The sequence below is a fragment of the Mytilus californianus genome, unplaced genomic scaffold (assembly GCF_021869535.1).
Source record: "Mytilus californianus isolate M0D057914Y unplaced genomic scaffold, xbMytCali1.0.p SCAF_8, whole genome shotgun sequence".
Classification (NCBI taxonomy): domain Eukaryota; kingdom Metazoa; phylum Mollusca; class Bivalvia; order Mytilida; family Mytilidae; genus Mytilus; species Mytilus californianus.
Genome location: NW_026262734.1, coordinates 5148104 through 5166415, shown reverse-complemented (window position 1 = coordinate 5166415; position 18312 = coordinate 5148104). Strand labels below are relative to the sequence as shown.

Genomic DNA, 18312 nt, shown 5'->3' with positions numbered 1-18312 from the left:
GAAAAAAATTTAAAAGAGAAATAAACCATATAATTCGACATTGTTATTGAGATTGATTTAATATAACATATAGTACATTTAGTAAATAAATAGAATTGTCAATAAATAAATATACATATATATCTGAATTTTGTTAATTATCTATTAGCAGTGATTAGTATTTTACAAATTTATGATTTAATTAATTTATTTTTCTTTCAGAAAATTAAAATAAAAAAGCAACCAAAGGTACGTATTCCTTTTGCTTTTACTTGTTTCCAATAAAAAATACTTATAAGGATGGTAATATTTATAATCGTTATAATATAATAATTATTATCACTATTTTTATCGTTATTATTTACGATTCGATATTGGTTAATTTAACACTTGACCTGGTTATTGATGTTGTAGAATTAAATTCTGTCTGACGTATATTGGACTAGCAGTCCATTTGATAAATGCAGTTTATTTGAAGTGGCATGAACCAAGAGCAAGAAAAACATTATCATAAGCGCGCAAACTTAATTTGATTCACCGTACGCCACTATAAACCAGTGATAGGATGCGTATCGCTGTTTGTCTTCATGTAATCCTAAATTTTATCTAATGGTAAGGTTTTATGTTTTCAAATTTAATTATTTACTGTACTTTGGATCTTTCGAACGAAATTCTGTCATTGGAATCTTTTGGTACATGCTGAACATTTCTATTAAAAATGGTATGTTGTTAATAAGATTTGAATATGCGTCAATGATAAATTTAGAAGCGATGAATTTGATACCCAGAGGACAATCAAAAACCGTTATTAAAATAAAAATAGACTCGCCATGACATAAAAAAAAAAACACGAAACAAAGAAGCGGAGATGTAGAAAAACGAACCCGACAAAAACTTGAGGTGAAGTCATGTTCTACGGAATTTTATTTTCTTATTGTTGAAATTAATGTTTGAAAATGTGAATTCTATTTCCCGCTTCAAATTCAACTCGTGTCTGTGCATCCATATAAACTAACACAACTTTATCTTGCTCAGTCTTAGGTTTTCGATGTTGTGTTTGATACTGTTGTTTGTCTTTTAATCACTTTTCTTTTTTTATCATGGCATTGTCAGTTTTTGTTGTCTCAAGAGTTTTGATGTTCATTTGGTATCTTTTACCTTTATTTATCAAGACAAAATTTTATCCATATTTGACATTGACTTTTTATATTTGGAATGAAAGTGTATTAACATAAGACAGTTTGTCGATTATCATCATAACCATCATGTGATCTTGAGCTTAGGGTCATATTAGTAGAAAATTTTGGACAGATACTATCTGCATTCACCTTTTGACAACGATGTTAGACAATTGATTGAAGGAACCTTTTTGTATTTACTTCAAATCCAAGTAATTCCTTGTTTACAATGCCAACACCTTTTCAGTTCACCTAATGGTTTGGCATTGGAAGGGGCGCCATACCACTCAGCTCATATGATAAATTGTTTAAATATCTTTAAAATGCTTTAGATCTAAACCATATATATTTATAATTGACTTTAAATTGTGTACCAAAGTTTTGTCCTTTGGATCATGTCTACCCTTATATCTAAAACTGCTAAATATATCAAAAATTATTGTTGAGATCCCCACCCTTAACCATAGGAACTCTGAATTGTCTTGACAAGTGCACGACAGATGTTATCTACGCTAGGGTGTAGGATCATGCCCTATCAAACAATGATATCCATAACAGGTAAGATTCCCCATTATTAAACATAATAGTATGTATATGTGACTATTTTAAAGTTTTTAATCAACTAATTGAATTTGGCTTTAAACTAACATATACATAGTCAGATTAAAAACTATCTTCTTTTAAAGATCTCCTTATACAAAGATCCTAATCACACGGACACACTTAAAACATTCACGACTGCTTCTGATAACTTGGATAAAAGTGTCCTTATTGAAAGTGGAGTGTAAGTTTTATTTATTTTAAAGTTTAGGTATGTGTATATAAGACAATGAAGAACTGGAACATAAACATGATTCCAAATTTTATATATTCGAGAAACATGTTTCTAAATCAGCGTCATCTAACGCGGATAAGTTAAGGAAAAACGGTCACGAACAATGCAATTGAGACGGAACGGTAGTATTGGCTTTAAGAGAACAAAGTTACTCTGATGAAAGTTTATTTTTGTGAATTATTTTCATTTTGTATTCACTGTATTTAATACGACTGCAATATACTAGTCGGTTTAAATTTATAAAGCTAGCGGGAAAAGAGAGCAGTCAGTATGTACATGCACATATATGAAACATTATACAATTATGGCCCGTTGAAAAGGTGAATATCCAAAATTGTCAACACGAGAAGGTTATTTCACTGAGGGCGAAGCCCGAAGTGAAATAACTTTTAAGGGTTGACAATTTTGGATATTCATCGCTTCTAAGGGGCCACAATTGTTTTATTATACCGAACTTACAGTGGAAGGGCATTTTGAATCATTGTAAAAACACTGCTTTTACCCTTACTTGAGTCAGTAACACACACAAGTTGACGTTCAAAAACACATGTTATTTGTGTCTTAGAATTCTCGTATGTACCACAAAGGAAGATTCTTTTTGTAAAATATTGATGACCCTTAAAAGGACCGTTATTAGAGATATCATCGGCACAAGATGCACGTCAAAAGCCTTATTTCCTCTTCTCTCGATCAATGGGCTTCCTGTAACTTGAACGTTGACATTTTGTTTATTTACGTCTGTGACGTCATTTTCATGAGTACAAATCAACAAACTAAAAAGGTTATTCGCCGGTGAATAATAAGGTTATTCAACGCTGGTGTAAATGTTTAGGGTTATTCGTTCTTCCTTGCAATTGAATGAAAATTAACTGAATTATTCCATGTCACGTGATAACGTTTTACCCAATAGAACTGTTTGAAATATATGTAAGGTATAATGATATATATATAGTCAAACCTCAATATGTAAATATATTATTTTGAAAGTACTTCATTTAAATGTTGTGTATATTTTGGATCAAAGTTAAAACGTGATGACCATTCTAAAAAGGATGCCATTATCTATATGTCCCCGATAATACAACCGAATGTGAGGAAATGACAACTCATCTTTTAGTAGTTTGATTGACTTATATTTAGATGATCTCCATTGAATTATCGATATGTTAATTTTTTATGGTCTTTTAAACATATTATTAGAAAGTATTCAATAAAGCAAGAATTGTTATTTCAAATGTCTCCTGTACATATTTAAAGAATTAAAAGAATATCCCATTTTGATTTGTATTGTAGCCTTTTTTTTTATTTAAGTTTATAAAAATATCCAGCGTCACATAACATCGGCTCGTAAAAAGTATGTTTGTTTAATTTCAGATGGATATTGTACGATCACGTCAACTATGAAGGTGATATCAACGTAGTAATGGAAGGGGACAAGTTGACTGACTTCAAATATTCCTCGATAAAACCTTTGAAATATGTACGTAAAATAGTAATTAGGAAGACTACAAATTATTAAAAAAATGATTTTTTTTTGTAAACACAAAAGGATACAATATACATAGATTCTGCATTTAAAAATATAACAAATGGTTCCAATTTGTTATTTAAAAGTCATTCCTTCGAAAGGTTTATGCATTTATTTGTTTTGCACGATTTGTTATACAATTTCTGAATTCATTCACAAATTCAACATATCTTCGTCATCGTGTAAGAACAAGCCTTTGTTTATTTGTAATGATGCAGTACAGTTATTTCTGTCATAATTTCATACCTGTTGTTGTCATAAATTTGATTATTGGAACATCTGCCCTTCAAGTCGCCGGTGTCTGCAAAATTGAAACAAGCAAATAAAAAAAAAGAGAGGCGAAAGATACCAAAAGGACATTCAAACTAATAAATCGAAAATAAGCTGACATCGTCATGGCTAGAAAAGAAAATGACTAACAGACACACAACAGTACACAAAACACAACATTGAAAATTAAATACTGAGCAACACGAACCCCGAAATAAAGTATGGTATATTATGCAAAACACGTGTGGTGTATTTGTTCATATGTTTCGAAAATTTTGGATAATGAAATATCGTTTTAACATCTCTCTTAAATGGAATAAAATCCAAGTTAATATCTTTGCAGGATTTCACGGAGGATCCAAAGTGTACGATCTTTGAACATGATTTAGACGTAGGCGAAGATCACACATTGACAGAGGAGGTTCAAAACTTGGAGAAAAAACATATGACAGACGTATCTTCTATAAGGGTACACAGTGGAGCGTAAGTTGGTTCTATACTTTTATTTGTAGATAAGGATTTATTCCACATATGCTTACGGAATTGAAAAAAAAGTGCTTGTTAATTGCAAATAAATAGTTACACAAATGCTATAGGTTAATTTGATATTGAAAAGAGGAATAAAATGTATCAATTCCAGACACAAACTCTCTCGCATGCGTGAAATAATGCAGAAACTAAGATGCATGTATTAATAAAAATTAAATATAGATTATAACGGACAATTAAATCTAACAAATACTGTAAAAGTTTGCCTGATTCACATTTACTACAATCATCTATACTAACAAAGTAACACATAGTATACGTTAATTGCCCAGATATAATACGGGATTATGAAAATACCTGGAATGAAGTAAATATTAATTTTAATAAACACAAAAGTGCACTGAGGCTTTTCAAACGTTACTATTCAAAAGTTGCTATTACAATGGTACATCATCCTGACTCCGAGCCGACTAGCATTTGCTCGGATTACTAATATCCGCTTAAGTTTGCTTATTGGAGAAGCATCAAATACCAATTTGTATGTGTTTGGACATTCGAATCAACGACCGTACACAGTTAAGGCAAGCACTCTATCCTGTAAAATCAATTTCAAATGTACACTCTTGTTTTGACATTAGATATCTTTGATACGTTTTATTTCAGTAATTCGATTGTTATAAAATGATGATTTATTCGAATACTAAGTTTGTCTAGCCCATACATAAACTCTTCCGTACCAAAAAGTAAAATAACAAAAAATACCGAACTCTAAGGAAAATTCAAAATGGAAAGTTCTTAATCAAATGGCAAAATTAAAAGCTCAATATTTAGAGGGATAAATCATACTTTGTAAAAAATCACTCTGATTTAAACAAATAATTCTCTGAAATTGACATTGTCAAGATGCCTCATTTCTTGATTGACAACATATTTGTTACGTTTGGATGACGTGTTTTTCAACAAATAATCGGCATTCCCATCGGAACCAACTGTGCTCCTCTTCTTGCTGACTTGTTCCTTTATTCATATAAAGCTGATTTCAAACAGGAACTTCTTCGGAAAAAGAAAAGAAGTAGCAGTATCCTTTAACTTTACTTTCCGCTATAAAGATGATGTTCTCTCAATTCAAAATTTGGTAACAATGTTGCACGCATCTATCCCATCGAATTTGAGATAAAGGATACAACAGATACAGTTGAGTCTGCCTCATTTCTAGACTTTCATCTAGACATGGACAATGAGGGTCGTTTGAAAACCAACCTTGACGACAAAAGAGATGATTTCATCTTCCGAATTGTGTCAATTTTCCATTTCTGTGTAGCAACATTCCAGCAGCTCCTGCATACGGAATATATATCTCCCAGTTGAAACGATATTCCAGGGCTTGTATTTCCTATCATGATTTCCTTGATAGAGGGTTGCTGCTCACAAGGAAGCTATTAAACCAAGAGTTCCAAGTGGTGAGGTTGAAATCATCCCTTCGTAAATTTTACGGACGCCATCGCGAGTTGGTTGACCGTTTAGGAATATACGTTTCACAGATGATGGCGGATATGTTCCAATTGTCGTAACTACATTATCGTTCCCTTTTCCCCGAATATGATCTACCGAATTAGACTTATCACCGTGTTTGTACTAACATGAACGGGTGTCACATGTGGAGCAGAATCGGCTAACCCTTCCGGAGCACCTTAGATCAGCCACAGTTTTTGGTGGAGTTCGTGTCTTTAGTTTTCTGTTTTGTTATTTGTGTACTGTTGTTTGTCTCTTGGTCTTTTTCTTTTTTGCCATGGTGTTGTCAATTTATTTTCGACTTATGAGTTTGAATGTCCCTCTGCTATCTTTCGCCTCTCAAACACATCAAACGAATAGACACAACTGTCATATTCCTGCCTTGATACAGACATTTCCTTATGTAGAAAATGGAGGGTTAAACTTGGTTTTATAGCTAGGTAAACCGCTCACTTGTATGACAAACGCATGGAATTCTAAATTATAATCATGTTATCTTTGGTTAGAGTTTACAACCACTGGATAGATGGCACTGATTGTCGTCGTTTCGACCTCGTGGGTGTCACAAGTTTAGGAGTCAGAGGTTTTATGTTGACATGAAATGTCATTGACATATATTTATTGTTTGTCAATATATTGTTTAAAAAATGTTGAATTATTCAAAACACAAAGGTATTCTTCACCAGGCATATGTTGCTTGGCCGTATTTGACAGAATTTTTCGAAATGTTCAGTTTTTGTTATGCTGTTTGGATTCGTGTGGGATTTGGCCTTCGGACTTGGTCTCATGAAGACGAAATGCGCATCTTTGATGATATTTTTATTGACTTAGTTATGCAAAAAGGATATCAAAAGTACTATAAGACTCATAAGGATTATACACTACAATTAAATCTTTGTTATAAATGTGGAACAGTGTTAATTCTTTTATATCTTCGAAAGTTTTATAGAATGCCTTAGCCATTGGTATAATGCTCAGTTTGTATGTGGTTTGGCTGTCCAATTGTTTTGAATTGAGCAACACTGATGATTCGTATGTAGACGAAACGCGCGTCTGGTGTTCCAAATTATAAGCCTTGAATCTTTAAAGCCTTTTTACATTATGATATGTATAAAGATATATAAAATATAAATAAAGCATCTTTATTTCAGAAGGATAACCGTTATATGATATCTTCGTCACGTGGGATCAGGTATATGTTCCGCTTGTCTGACAAAATCATGTCCTTAAGACACCAACATGTGCGACATATTATCGAATTTGTAATGGTTATAAGTATCATGACATGTTCCACTAGACTCTCCTGACCAGTGCTCGATAATTTAGCACTGCTTTTTACTGTTTACCGACATAATCTTGCAAACTAATTCCTGACCTTTTGTTTTATCAAAGTTGACCTTATTTGAAACAAAATGACCTGATTGGTCGTGCAATTCTTATTATGACGTCACCTTGGGGCATGTTTGTTTCACATGCTAAAATTATGCCAAATTCGAATACAACTTGACCAGTTCTCGATAATGTTATAAAAACCTCAGAGTAAAAACGTATGATGTCTAACTAATAAAATAAACATTTTACTGATAATTGGAATTGAAATTTTACTGAAACGGTAATTTATTCACAGAAATAGAGAGATTCTAAAATTTATCATGATGTGTAATGTTTGGAAAACTGTTTTTTGTTTCGTAAAAAAAGTTCATAGTTCATTATTCATCAGACTGTACACAAACATTGCAATACCACGGCTCATCAGTTCTTAGTACTATTTAGGCGACCTGAAAATCCTGATTCATCACAGTTATATATTTGGGTCGGGTCATTCTTAAGATCTAATATCTTCAAGGCACTCTCAAGCAGTTCGTTGTATTGGTCGATTTGATTTTGAGATATCTTAGCCCTACATTATTCTGGAGGATATCCATTTATCTGACTGCCCATTTTCAAGATTGAAGAGCGTTTTCAAACAAATTATTTCAAGTGATGGCGAGATAAGGGAAGACCACGAACTACCATATACTCAATATAATGTATCAATCTTTCTTCTTCGGAAACGGTAAGTTCATTTGTAGGTCTGTAGGTCCAAAAGAAGAGGGTGTATCTCTACCAACATAACATCCACGCAAGTGGTCATGTAAAGTTGAATACGGGATGTCCGTCTATTTCATATACATATATTCTTCATATACAGGAGTGTGCTCCTAACGCAGAAACTGCTCCAACAAAGTTATGAGGAGGACAGATTAAAAATGACACTCCGTAAATTTTATGGACACCATCACGAATTGGTTGATTCATACGATGTGTCTTTGTCCAAACTAACAAAGGACATTTTTACAACGTGTTAGATTGTGGTTTGCCATTACGTCGTCTGATCTTTTAAGTACCGAACGTGACTTATTCCCGATTGTGACTGTTTTGCTGAGTGTGAATTCGCATTGCTATAGGACGTGTCACGGTATTTTTCTATCCAAAATCCATGTATTTAGTTTTGATGTTATATTTGTTATTCTCATCGGATTTTGTCAAATGTATTATCGTTTGTAGTTGTAAATCTTATTTTTTTCTGTTCTATTCGTGTGTTACGGTAAAGATAATTAATAACCTAGTTCATTTATAAGATTTTAGTTTGGTCAACTAAATTTATACGATGTATTTGGTTTACAGTTTGATTTAGAAGAAATACCGACATAGCTTGATAATACAATTAATTATCTATTTACTACCACAATGGTATATTAATAAGTATTGTAATTTTCATTGGTATTAATACATGTTATATTAGTATTACAAACCTAATCTTGAACTCTATCCTATTATTTGGAAATTTATAGAAATTTATATGTGACGTAACACTTCGGCTAACATATAATACGTTGTTCGGCTGTGCCTTTTTTATGTGCTGATTTAGGTTGTTTAAACGTATTCGTTTTTATTCTGTAGTTAGTCACCACTTCGGTGTTAACATGTATATCTTTTATATAGTCATTTTTATAAATTTACTGTTTGCAAAAGTATGGATTATTCTAAATACTAAGGATTTTCTTATCCCAGGCATATAACCCAACTTTTTGGAACTTTTGGTTCTCAATGCTCTTCAACTTTGTACTTGTTTTGACTTTCGAACGTTTTTGATCTGAGCGTCACTGATGGGTCTTATGTAGACGAAACGCGCGTCTGGCGTATTAAATTATAAGCCTGGTACCTTTTGATAGCTATTATGTGTGTGTGTCTCTGTCCTGTATGTTCTCCCATTTATTTGTAATGTAGTCCTGTCATATAATCTTGTCATTTTAATGTTATATTTAACATTGCCATAAAAGCGGGAGGTTTGGCTAGCCACAAAACCAGGTTCAACCCACCATTTTTTCTTAAGATGTCCTGTACCAAGTCAGGAAAATGGCCATTGTTATATTATAGTTCGTTTCTGTGTGTGTTGCATTTTAGTGTTGTGTTTCTGTTGTGTCGTTGTTTTCCTCTTATATTTGATGTGTTTCCCTCAGTTTTAGTTTGTAACGCGGATTTGTTTTTTTCTCAATCGATTTATAAATTTCGAATAGCGGTATACTACTGTTGCCTTTATTTGAAACTTTTAAAAGAGGGACGAAAGATACCAGAGGGACAGTCAAACTCACAGATCGAAAACAAACTGACAACGCCATGGTCAAAAATAAAAAGACAAACAGACAAATAATAGTACAGATGACACAACATAGAAAACTAAAGACTAAGCATGCAATCTTTAAGAAGAGACTTGGCGAGTGGTTTGAAGTTTTTGGTCTCTTGGTATCTTCCTACTATGTTAACGATTTATTAAGCGTATGTCAAATTGACGAATTCTTTCTGATTTAATATCAATTAATTTCAATTATATATATATATTTTTCTAATCTTTTGATTTCAATGTATGCTTTATTTCATTTTGACACGTGTAACACACAAACCAGAATTCACATAAAGGGACAAGCAATTTTACCCAAAATATATTGTTTACATAACAATGGCGGCGGTCATGTGATAAATCTGAAGGGGCTCGAGTGGGACAAAAAATGATGTTACGAATGCCCTGGATTGAATATTACAATAGGAACCACATCATTTGAATTCTGAAAGATTTTATAAGTGATCCATGTTATTTTTAACTACTACATATTTACTGACAGATTTATTTAACACTTGATTCCAAGAGCGATCTTTTCAACTTCAATTCACCATTGTTGATTTATTGTCTGCTAGTAATTTCACGTGAATTGAAGAGCATGCGAAATGTACATTTCCTGTAAAGCCTCTTTAAAGGTATAAAAAACAACAAATGTTTTAATTCAAAAGTGTTTTATCGAGTTCTGATCAGGGGAGTCTAGTGTGATTTGTATTGTTTATCATTCGATGGACCTGCACCATCATGTTTTTTCCGCCGGATTTTGGGGTTTTGTATTTCTAGACCTTGATGATGTTTATTTGAATTTGACAATTATTCATAATATAATATTCGTAGATAAAACACAAAAGAAAATACAAGCTTTAAAATCAATCACATGTATTGCATAAACACAGCCCCAAAAAGAGCTCAAATGTTTAATCCAGTAAAGAGGCATAACACAGTACAAATCCTTATGGTGAGTTAGTCATTGATAGGAGAACTAAATTCTGAAATCAATATTTCTTGTATTTGTTTTGAAAAAGCGTAGAAAGGTTTTACGTTCGTCAATTTACAATTTCAATATGTATTTAACAGGTGGGTTAGCTATGAAGGAGCTGATTTCAAGGGTAAACAGACACTGTTTCTACGAGGAGACCATGAGGCTTCTACCTTTCAGCAAAAAAATCCCGGATATGGAAAGTTTACAAACGACAAATTTGTTTCACTTAAAGCCGTACAAATTGTATGTTTTTGTTTTAAGTTATTTGTTATAATCATTAGATACAGCACCACCATCCTACCTAAAAAACGATCACACGATTGAATATAGTACAATTTGTATTATGTCATATAAAGAAAACAATTGTTTGAAATATTTCTTTTGAATTTGAATTGATTATCTAAGAAAAAATATTTTATATCCCGTCTCGTCATACCATTGTATATTACAATATACGTACATTTTTAGGAAAACATTTTACTTTATAAGTACGAGCAATGGAAATTGAAAGAAAAGCGCGGTTCGCCGATCTTTTCTCCTGCTCGTAGCAAGTTCTAATAAATTCATTATAAATACCAGGATTAAAATATACTCTCCAAAAACGTATGTTTATTGTTTTTGCGAAGCAATCGAAAATTGAAGCTCAAATGTTCAGTATTTTAAATTGCAGTCGTTGAAGTGATCAACGTTTCTTAAAGATGACCTGAACAGAGATTGTAAGAATATACTGTAACTTACACAGTAATGTCAATGAAACCGTTTGCTCGAAAAAAAGTAGGATACCAAGAAACGCTATTTGTATAGTATACCAATATGGTTTCCCAGTATCCTGCATGGTTTGACATTACACCTGCATGTACTTGAACATGTTGTATACTAAGTTGGTCGATTACAGAATGAAAGATTCTACCGACCATTGAAATACTCTTCTCTAAAATTAGGGAAATACCTTAGGTATCTCAAAAGTTTATCTTCACCAATATAAATATATATAAAGGTGAAAAAAGTAAACAAACCACACCATTCCGCATTGCCATTGACATGGTTTTGATTTGATATATGAAGTTCACAATCTATTAGTTCATTATTTTGTTTCGTCCGAAATTATGTTTAATATTTATATGTATCTAACATATTCGTCACTGTATTTATACACTTTTTATTCAGAAACCCAAGCTGCCAATGGTAAGCAGATCTTTTTCTTTTTTCTTTAACTGAATTGCTTAATTAACAATGATAATGTCATAATTATCACTATCATTATTATCATTATCTTTTATTATTGTTATCTTTATTATTAATATTATTATTGTTATTTTTTTATTTATTACAAACTTTATTATTATAGTAATTTATGGATTTATGTTGAATATAAACTTGTTTTTATAAAAAGAAAATCAAATCTACTCCTTATGATATTTCATCTATTTTACTTCAAAATACTACCAATCAGAATATTCTGCTAGAGTACCTTCATGGTATTTTGATGCTTAGTATTTGGAAAACTGAAACTGAACAGTTCATCCATAATTTGAATAATTAATTATGTTTAGCTGCTAATACATATTAGTCTTAAAATCATGAACCTGTTAAATGGTTGTCGAAATCGTTTTATCCTTTTTAGGAATTATGTGATATGGCAGGTAATATATTGTCGTTTGGTTGCTGTCTCATTGCTTATAGTCTATCGTACATAAGCAGTCTAAAAAATGAAAGCAGTCAAGTGGCAGTCATACATGATTAAACGTTTCCTAATTTTATTTGATGCATTATCTGTGCAAGTGAACAAATCAATGTTTACAGTAAAACACATATTGTTTGTCGGCTTGGTTTGCCTCTTTTTACCGTATTTTACTTTGAAGTGAAATTATCATTACAGGATACCATAATGTTATTGCTTAGATAATCATGGTATGCATTAGAAAAATATATTTGCTAAGGAATGAAACTCTGACAAGCGAATGCCGCCATTAGACTTTTCAAGACCTGTGGTCCCTTATTCTATGAAACTATCCTTATTGTATCAAATACTAAATAGTGTCACTGTATTTTCCTTTTCGTCCAAATTGATTTGAATAACTTGTGCCTGCAATAAAAATGTGAATTTTTCTGCTCGCGCATTGATTAAACTTACCTGGAACTAAACTCTTATATTAGATTTGAACTTATATCAGAATGCATTATTTATTTTATTTCACATTTGCTATGCTTAGCTGCACTTAAAATCTATGAAGTGAATGATTTGCATCAAATTACCATTTTGTTAAGACGGTCTTGATACTTGCTTTTGTAGATCACCTTATATGATCAACCAGATTTTATGGGAGTATCTGAAACATACACAAAGAAGCAGGAAGCCTTGAAAGTTGCATCAAGTGTAATTGTAGAAAGTGGAGTGTAAGTTTGTTTTTCGCAGCTTACAGTATTTGTACATCTTACAATGAATTATTGGAAACTAGAATTATTCAGTACAACCTGTTCATGAACTATCCCCATTAAAGCCTGAAAAAACTGTATACGATAAATTAAAGACTTTACACAAAGTAAATAACCATAGAAAAGTATTTTGGAAAATAAGCTACTCATCTACAATAAATTTTACAATGCACTGAAACTATCTCTGTCTCTCTCTCTTATGTGAATTGTAACATGTTGTTAATGTAAATTGTGAAATTTATCAAACGTCAATTTACGATTTATTCAACGTCAGTTGATTCTAGCATACGATTGATTCATTTGAGATGGGTATTGGAACCTACAGAAAAGTTTCCAGGGGACATTTGTGTAATGATGGAAGGAGACAGGATAAACTTTGTGCAGTACAATAAAAACGAGAAGTTTCATGACTTCAAAAGCTCTAAATTCGCAATAAAGCCATTAGAATACGTGCGTATACTATCCATTAGGACAACTATAAATCATGATATTTGATTTTTATAATCGTCGAAATTCAACATGAAAACTTCATCAACGTAATTCACATAGTGTGACAATGCTATATTTTGTAAATCTTTGTTTTTATAAGGGCGTGATAAAAGTTACTGCTGAAAGCGTTTCGGACTCACCAGCTTGATAAATGTCAATCAAAACAAATAAACCGTACCTTTTTCTGAAATTGGAGTCAAATTTCTTCCTTAGACAAGCAGTTCTAAAGAGAAAAATCAATAAAAATCTGAATACTCGTAAAGCAAATAAATCTATGTCTTTCTAATAATTGTACTTCGAATAACGTCTACCAATTGTTTTTTTTTCATCAAAGAAAATACGATTTGTTAAATATTTGTACTGATTATCAAAAAGAATCATAGAAATACTTCTTTCACAGGAAGCACCTGTCATATATTACGATTCAATGACTCTTATACTTAACTACATATACTTTTGTCTGTTTAATTTGCAAGTTCTGCATATACCAATTCAGAAGATGTATTCCCAATATTTTCCATTTAATTTTTTTTTTAAATTCAGGTAAAGTTTGATTCTTTAAAAAAGGACTGAGGAAAGAAAATGGACATTGAAAACCCACAATCGAATGGAAACCGACATCACCATGGCAAAAAACAAAACGATATCAATAAAAATAAAAACTTCATACGGAGCACCACGAACCCCATCCAACACTGGAAACGATCTGATGTGCCCTAGAGAGATAAGCAAATTCTGATCAATTAGTGACATCTGTCATTTTGATCATGGCGAGTACAAATCCGTTGATAAGTTAAAACTTCATATCCGTAAGCGTCTGCAGAATTATTATGAATAAAACAGTGAGGCACGTTATTCAGTTTACAGGTACATTGTAGTCCTCGTGTTCGAATGTTAAGAAGCTTGAATATCCTGACTTTTCAATTAAATTAATTTCAGGATTTCTCTGAAGAACCCAAGTGTACGATTTACGAACATCATTTCGTCGGCAAGTCATTAGAGTTGAAAGCAAACACTCCAGATCTGCGACATAAAAACATGAACGATATAGTGTCATCTATTATAGTACACAGTGGAGCGTACGTATGTTATAAACGTTAAATCGAAGATAATGCTTTATCCACATACGCTTGTGGCATTTGAAAAAAATTCTTGTTGAAACAAGGTATAAGATACCATGATCTTATAATCACTAAAAAGCATTTAGCGCAGAGCAAAAGTATAGACATGAATTCAAGTTTAAAATCGCATCTAAAAAAGGATTGAGAACAATTCTTAGTAAAAGTCGACGACTCTGATCCTTTATATTAAAACACAGATTCGACAAACTTTAGAGATTATTCTCAAAAATTTCATCATAAAGATCAGAGACAAAAATTGTAAGACGATTAGGTTAGAGATGTTATTTCAAGAACAAATTATATGCACTTACTTTTAAAATACAAAAATACACAGTTCAGGCACTGTTAAAACATTCCAAAACTCAAAATCATACGTCTTTCGTTTATACATTATCAAAAATACTGAACAGTGAGATCAAAATTGCTGTTTTCAGTTAATATCTTTTACTAGGTCAGCTGTCTTTTTCGAAATCCGTTTGTTACCTATTAAAAGTATTACATTTGTCACAAATTTGAATTATAAGTTATGTAGCCATCAATAGGTATTATAAAACTTCACTTCTGTTTGCTACTAAGAGGAAGAATGGCATATACCATTGTGTTACCCTTTCTCATATCTTATATTCTTGTTCTTAGTCAGCATTTTGTAGCGTCGGTTTTTTTCTTCCTTTTAATTTGATGTAGTTATATTTTCATTTATTTTTTACAGAACATATGTGTTACTAAGTAATGCGTGCTATGACTAAATCATAAAATCAATTTTTAGAAAATAAACAGGGAAAGGTTGTTCGTTTGGATTTATACAAATAATATTCTTATTCAATAGATGGGTTGGATATGAACATGTAGAATACGCTGGAAAACAGACACTTTTTCTGCGAGGAGAACATAGGCATTCTGACTTTGAAATAATGTCACCTGGATATGGAAAATTTGAAAATGACAAGTTTTCCTCACTAAGAGCACTGCAAACTGTATGTTTTGATTAAAATTTATTTCTATGATCATTTGATTGTACTCAAATACTGTACTTACTATCAGACCATACGATAGAATCACGAATAGAACATAAAAATGACAACCCGTCTTCATAAAGTACACTACTACTAATGATTTTTGCATTAAGAACAACACAATTTTAATTATTTATAAATGATACAAAATAAAATAGTATATGGTAATGTTCAACAATGGATCCAACATAAACCTGTAAGTGGGGGCATCTAGCTTGTTAGTTCATCAGACGTTTTTGTTGTATTATGCATGATGTTTCTCTTTACACCTCGGTTAGTATTTCAGATATTTGGCCATATCTTAATCATGTCAATGTTTCGATCGACTTAGATGATACAAAATATACACTTGATAAATTTCTTGCGTCCGTAACGCTTTTCTTGATTTACCATTATCACGAAAGATCAAACGTTAACATTTAAAAACCTGTGAAAGAGAGGCGATGGATACCATACTCATAAGTAAAAAATAAATTGACAACCCAATAGCTAAAAAGAAAAAGACAAACAGACAAACTACAGTACACAAAACAACATAGAAAACAAAAGACTGAGCAACACGTGATGTATGAATACGTAGAAACATTAGATGCTAACTGACCTTCTGATTGTTATCTGACTGATCCGGTTGACCACTATGTAGTCGACATTGGCATCTGGCGTACACTATCATATGTCTGATATCTTTGATGAGTTTTGTTCATCAACCTTTAGACGTAAGTGTATTTGGTAAATTAAATTGTTGAATTTCTATCTCTAACTATGTCAAACAAACATCTCCTACAACTTGAAGATGATTTGTGTAAATTTTTGAATGCAGAATTTCAAAATGTTTCTTTTTGCCAATACAATAGACCATCTGTATCATTACAGAAACCATCCTTTCCTGTAAAAGTGGATTTCAAGTTTGACCTTGAAAAAACAACTCGCAATGAAGCAACGATTTTCAGCGATTCAGGTCGTGCAGATGAATACACATTTTGCTGGGAAGAAAAAGCCATGGTTTCAAGTAAGATACTTTTTGAAATAATTTATGTTACAGAGAAACATAAAAGAACACTAATTTGATAGCAAAAGAAACGAAGATAAAAATTTTGTATACAGCGGTATACTACTGTTGCCTTTATTTGTATACGAAGCGGCTAGACAATGAATTTGAAATACAAAACCTTTAATTATTGTATTCGATTATTATAAGGCAAACGGTTAACAATTGTACAGTCTTATCCTGCTGCTTGACTGCTAGGCCTCGACGCGTACCTTTAGCTCAGTAGTCAGCGCGGCACCCACATGAACTATAAACTCATTCATAAAGTTAACTTATTATCAAGAAACTAAGGTTTCAAATCCGTACGCAAAAATATATAACACAAATACCGAACTCCAAAGTAAATTCAAAAGGGGAAGTCCATAACAACTGACAAAAACCAAACAAAACTGTGAAAAATAACTATCATATGTCTGACTTGGTACAGGCAATTTCTGAAAAAAGTGGAGAGTGAAACCTAGCATAATTGACCGTAGGTGGACCCAACTCTACTTCTCCGTCCCATCCGTAAGTACTTTAGTACCTATGCATCCTTGTTTAACACATATCTGGAGTTGAGCGTTCTTGAAAAAGGTATAGAAGGCAACAAATTTTTAAAGTAATATTTCATTTTCTATCGCTGTGTATAAGTCTTTGGTGGTGGACTGCTAGCTCTTAATGAAAAATAAGCTAATTTTTTTAACAATAATTTGGCAAAACTGTTTGAAATTTTGGGTCCTCAGTGCTTTTCAGGTTCGTGCTTTGTAAGTCTTTTCTCCCTTTTTTGATTCAAGCGTCACTGACGAGTCTTTTCCAGACGAGGCGCGCGTCTGACGTACAAAATTTTAATTTTGGTATCTTAAAATAGTTGATTGAGCTAAGTAGTCAGTAGTCAGTAACATACCTTTCATTAATTTGCCGTTGAAATTAAGAAATTATAAAAGTAATGTTATTCCGCGATCATATTTTACGGTTTGATCATTGCTAAATGCATTTGACCAACACAATATATCAGCTAAAGAAAGTTAATAATGATTGCAAAGGTTGGGTTTTTTTCTAAGAAATATATTTTTCTAAGAAAACAAACTGTATTGGTACAAAGTAACAAAATTGAAACAAAAAATATACGACAAAACAGACTTCCTTTTGATAGATTACAATGTTTTCCTTGTCTTTAGTGTTTTCGGGTTTTTAGAATATGACCTGATCTTACAGTTATACAGAAATGCTGACAGGATCAAATATACAACAGACTAGAAAACATCATTGACAGTGATAATCAGTATCTTTTTTTTCCTATTTTACAGCATTTACATTACCATACTTTTATAATCAAAACAAGTTTCCAATTTGATCAGTTTTGTCCGGTTCATCCAGTTATATTATACTTTATTTGAGAAAAAAATGAAGAAATATCTGTTTCCCCAATTATTACACAGCGTCACTGCAGTAAATCAAGCTCTGCTTAAGTTTTTAATTTGTAAATAAGGACTTTTTTTGTATTTAGTTTATGATTACTAAGTTCATATAATCAAAACACCAAGTCACTTGATACATGTGTTACCACTCTCATATGTCTAGTTCCTTCAACCTCTGGATTGCGAGTGTCGAATTTTCCCGTGGAATATGTTTATCTGATATATGTAAATCAAACTTTTGTTATATTAAGACATAAATCATTCACTTCTTTTTCGAACCTTATATGTATCGTATAAGTAAAATAATTTCCTTCATTAGTAATCTTAGTCAATTATATTACAGTTACATTCCGGATGATACATTTCTTTGCGGTCTA

General features: G+C 32.0%; 1 protein-coding gene across 4 annotated transcripts in view; it reads left to right on the top strand.

Annotated features, from left to right (window-relative positions):
- The window catches only part of LOC127710433 (very large A-kinase anchor protein-like), a 432438-nt gene that overhangs the window by 11559 nt on the left and 402567 nt on the right, over positions 1-18312 (top strand). For 2 of the 4 annotated variants that reach the window (XM_052216261.1, XM_052216260.1), the window contains exons 7-17: positions 202-228; positions 1844-1941; positions 3367-3472; positions 4134-4273; positions 10527-10674; positions 11599-11616; positions 12725-12828; positions 13173-13317; positions 14296-14435; positions 15304-15451; positions 16364-16499. In XM_052216261.1, coding sequence (XP_052072221.1) covers positions 202-228; positions 1844-1941; positions 3367-3472; positions 4134-4273; positions 10527-10674; positions 11599-11616; positions 12725-12828; positions 13173-13317; positions 14296-14435; positions 15304-15451; positions 16364-16499 — 1210 coding nt within the window. The remainder of the gene's footprint in view (positions 1-201; positions 229-1843; positions 1942-3366; positions 3473-4133; positions 4274-10526; positions 10675-11598; positions 11617-12724; positions 12829-13172; positions 13318-14295; positions 14436-15303; positions 15452-16363; positions 16500-18312) is intronic. The other 2 variants (XM_052216259.1, XM_052216262.1) reach the window with 2 other exon arrangements.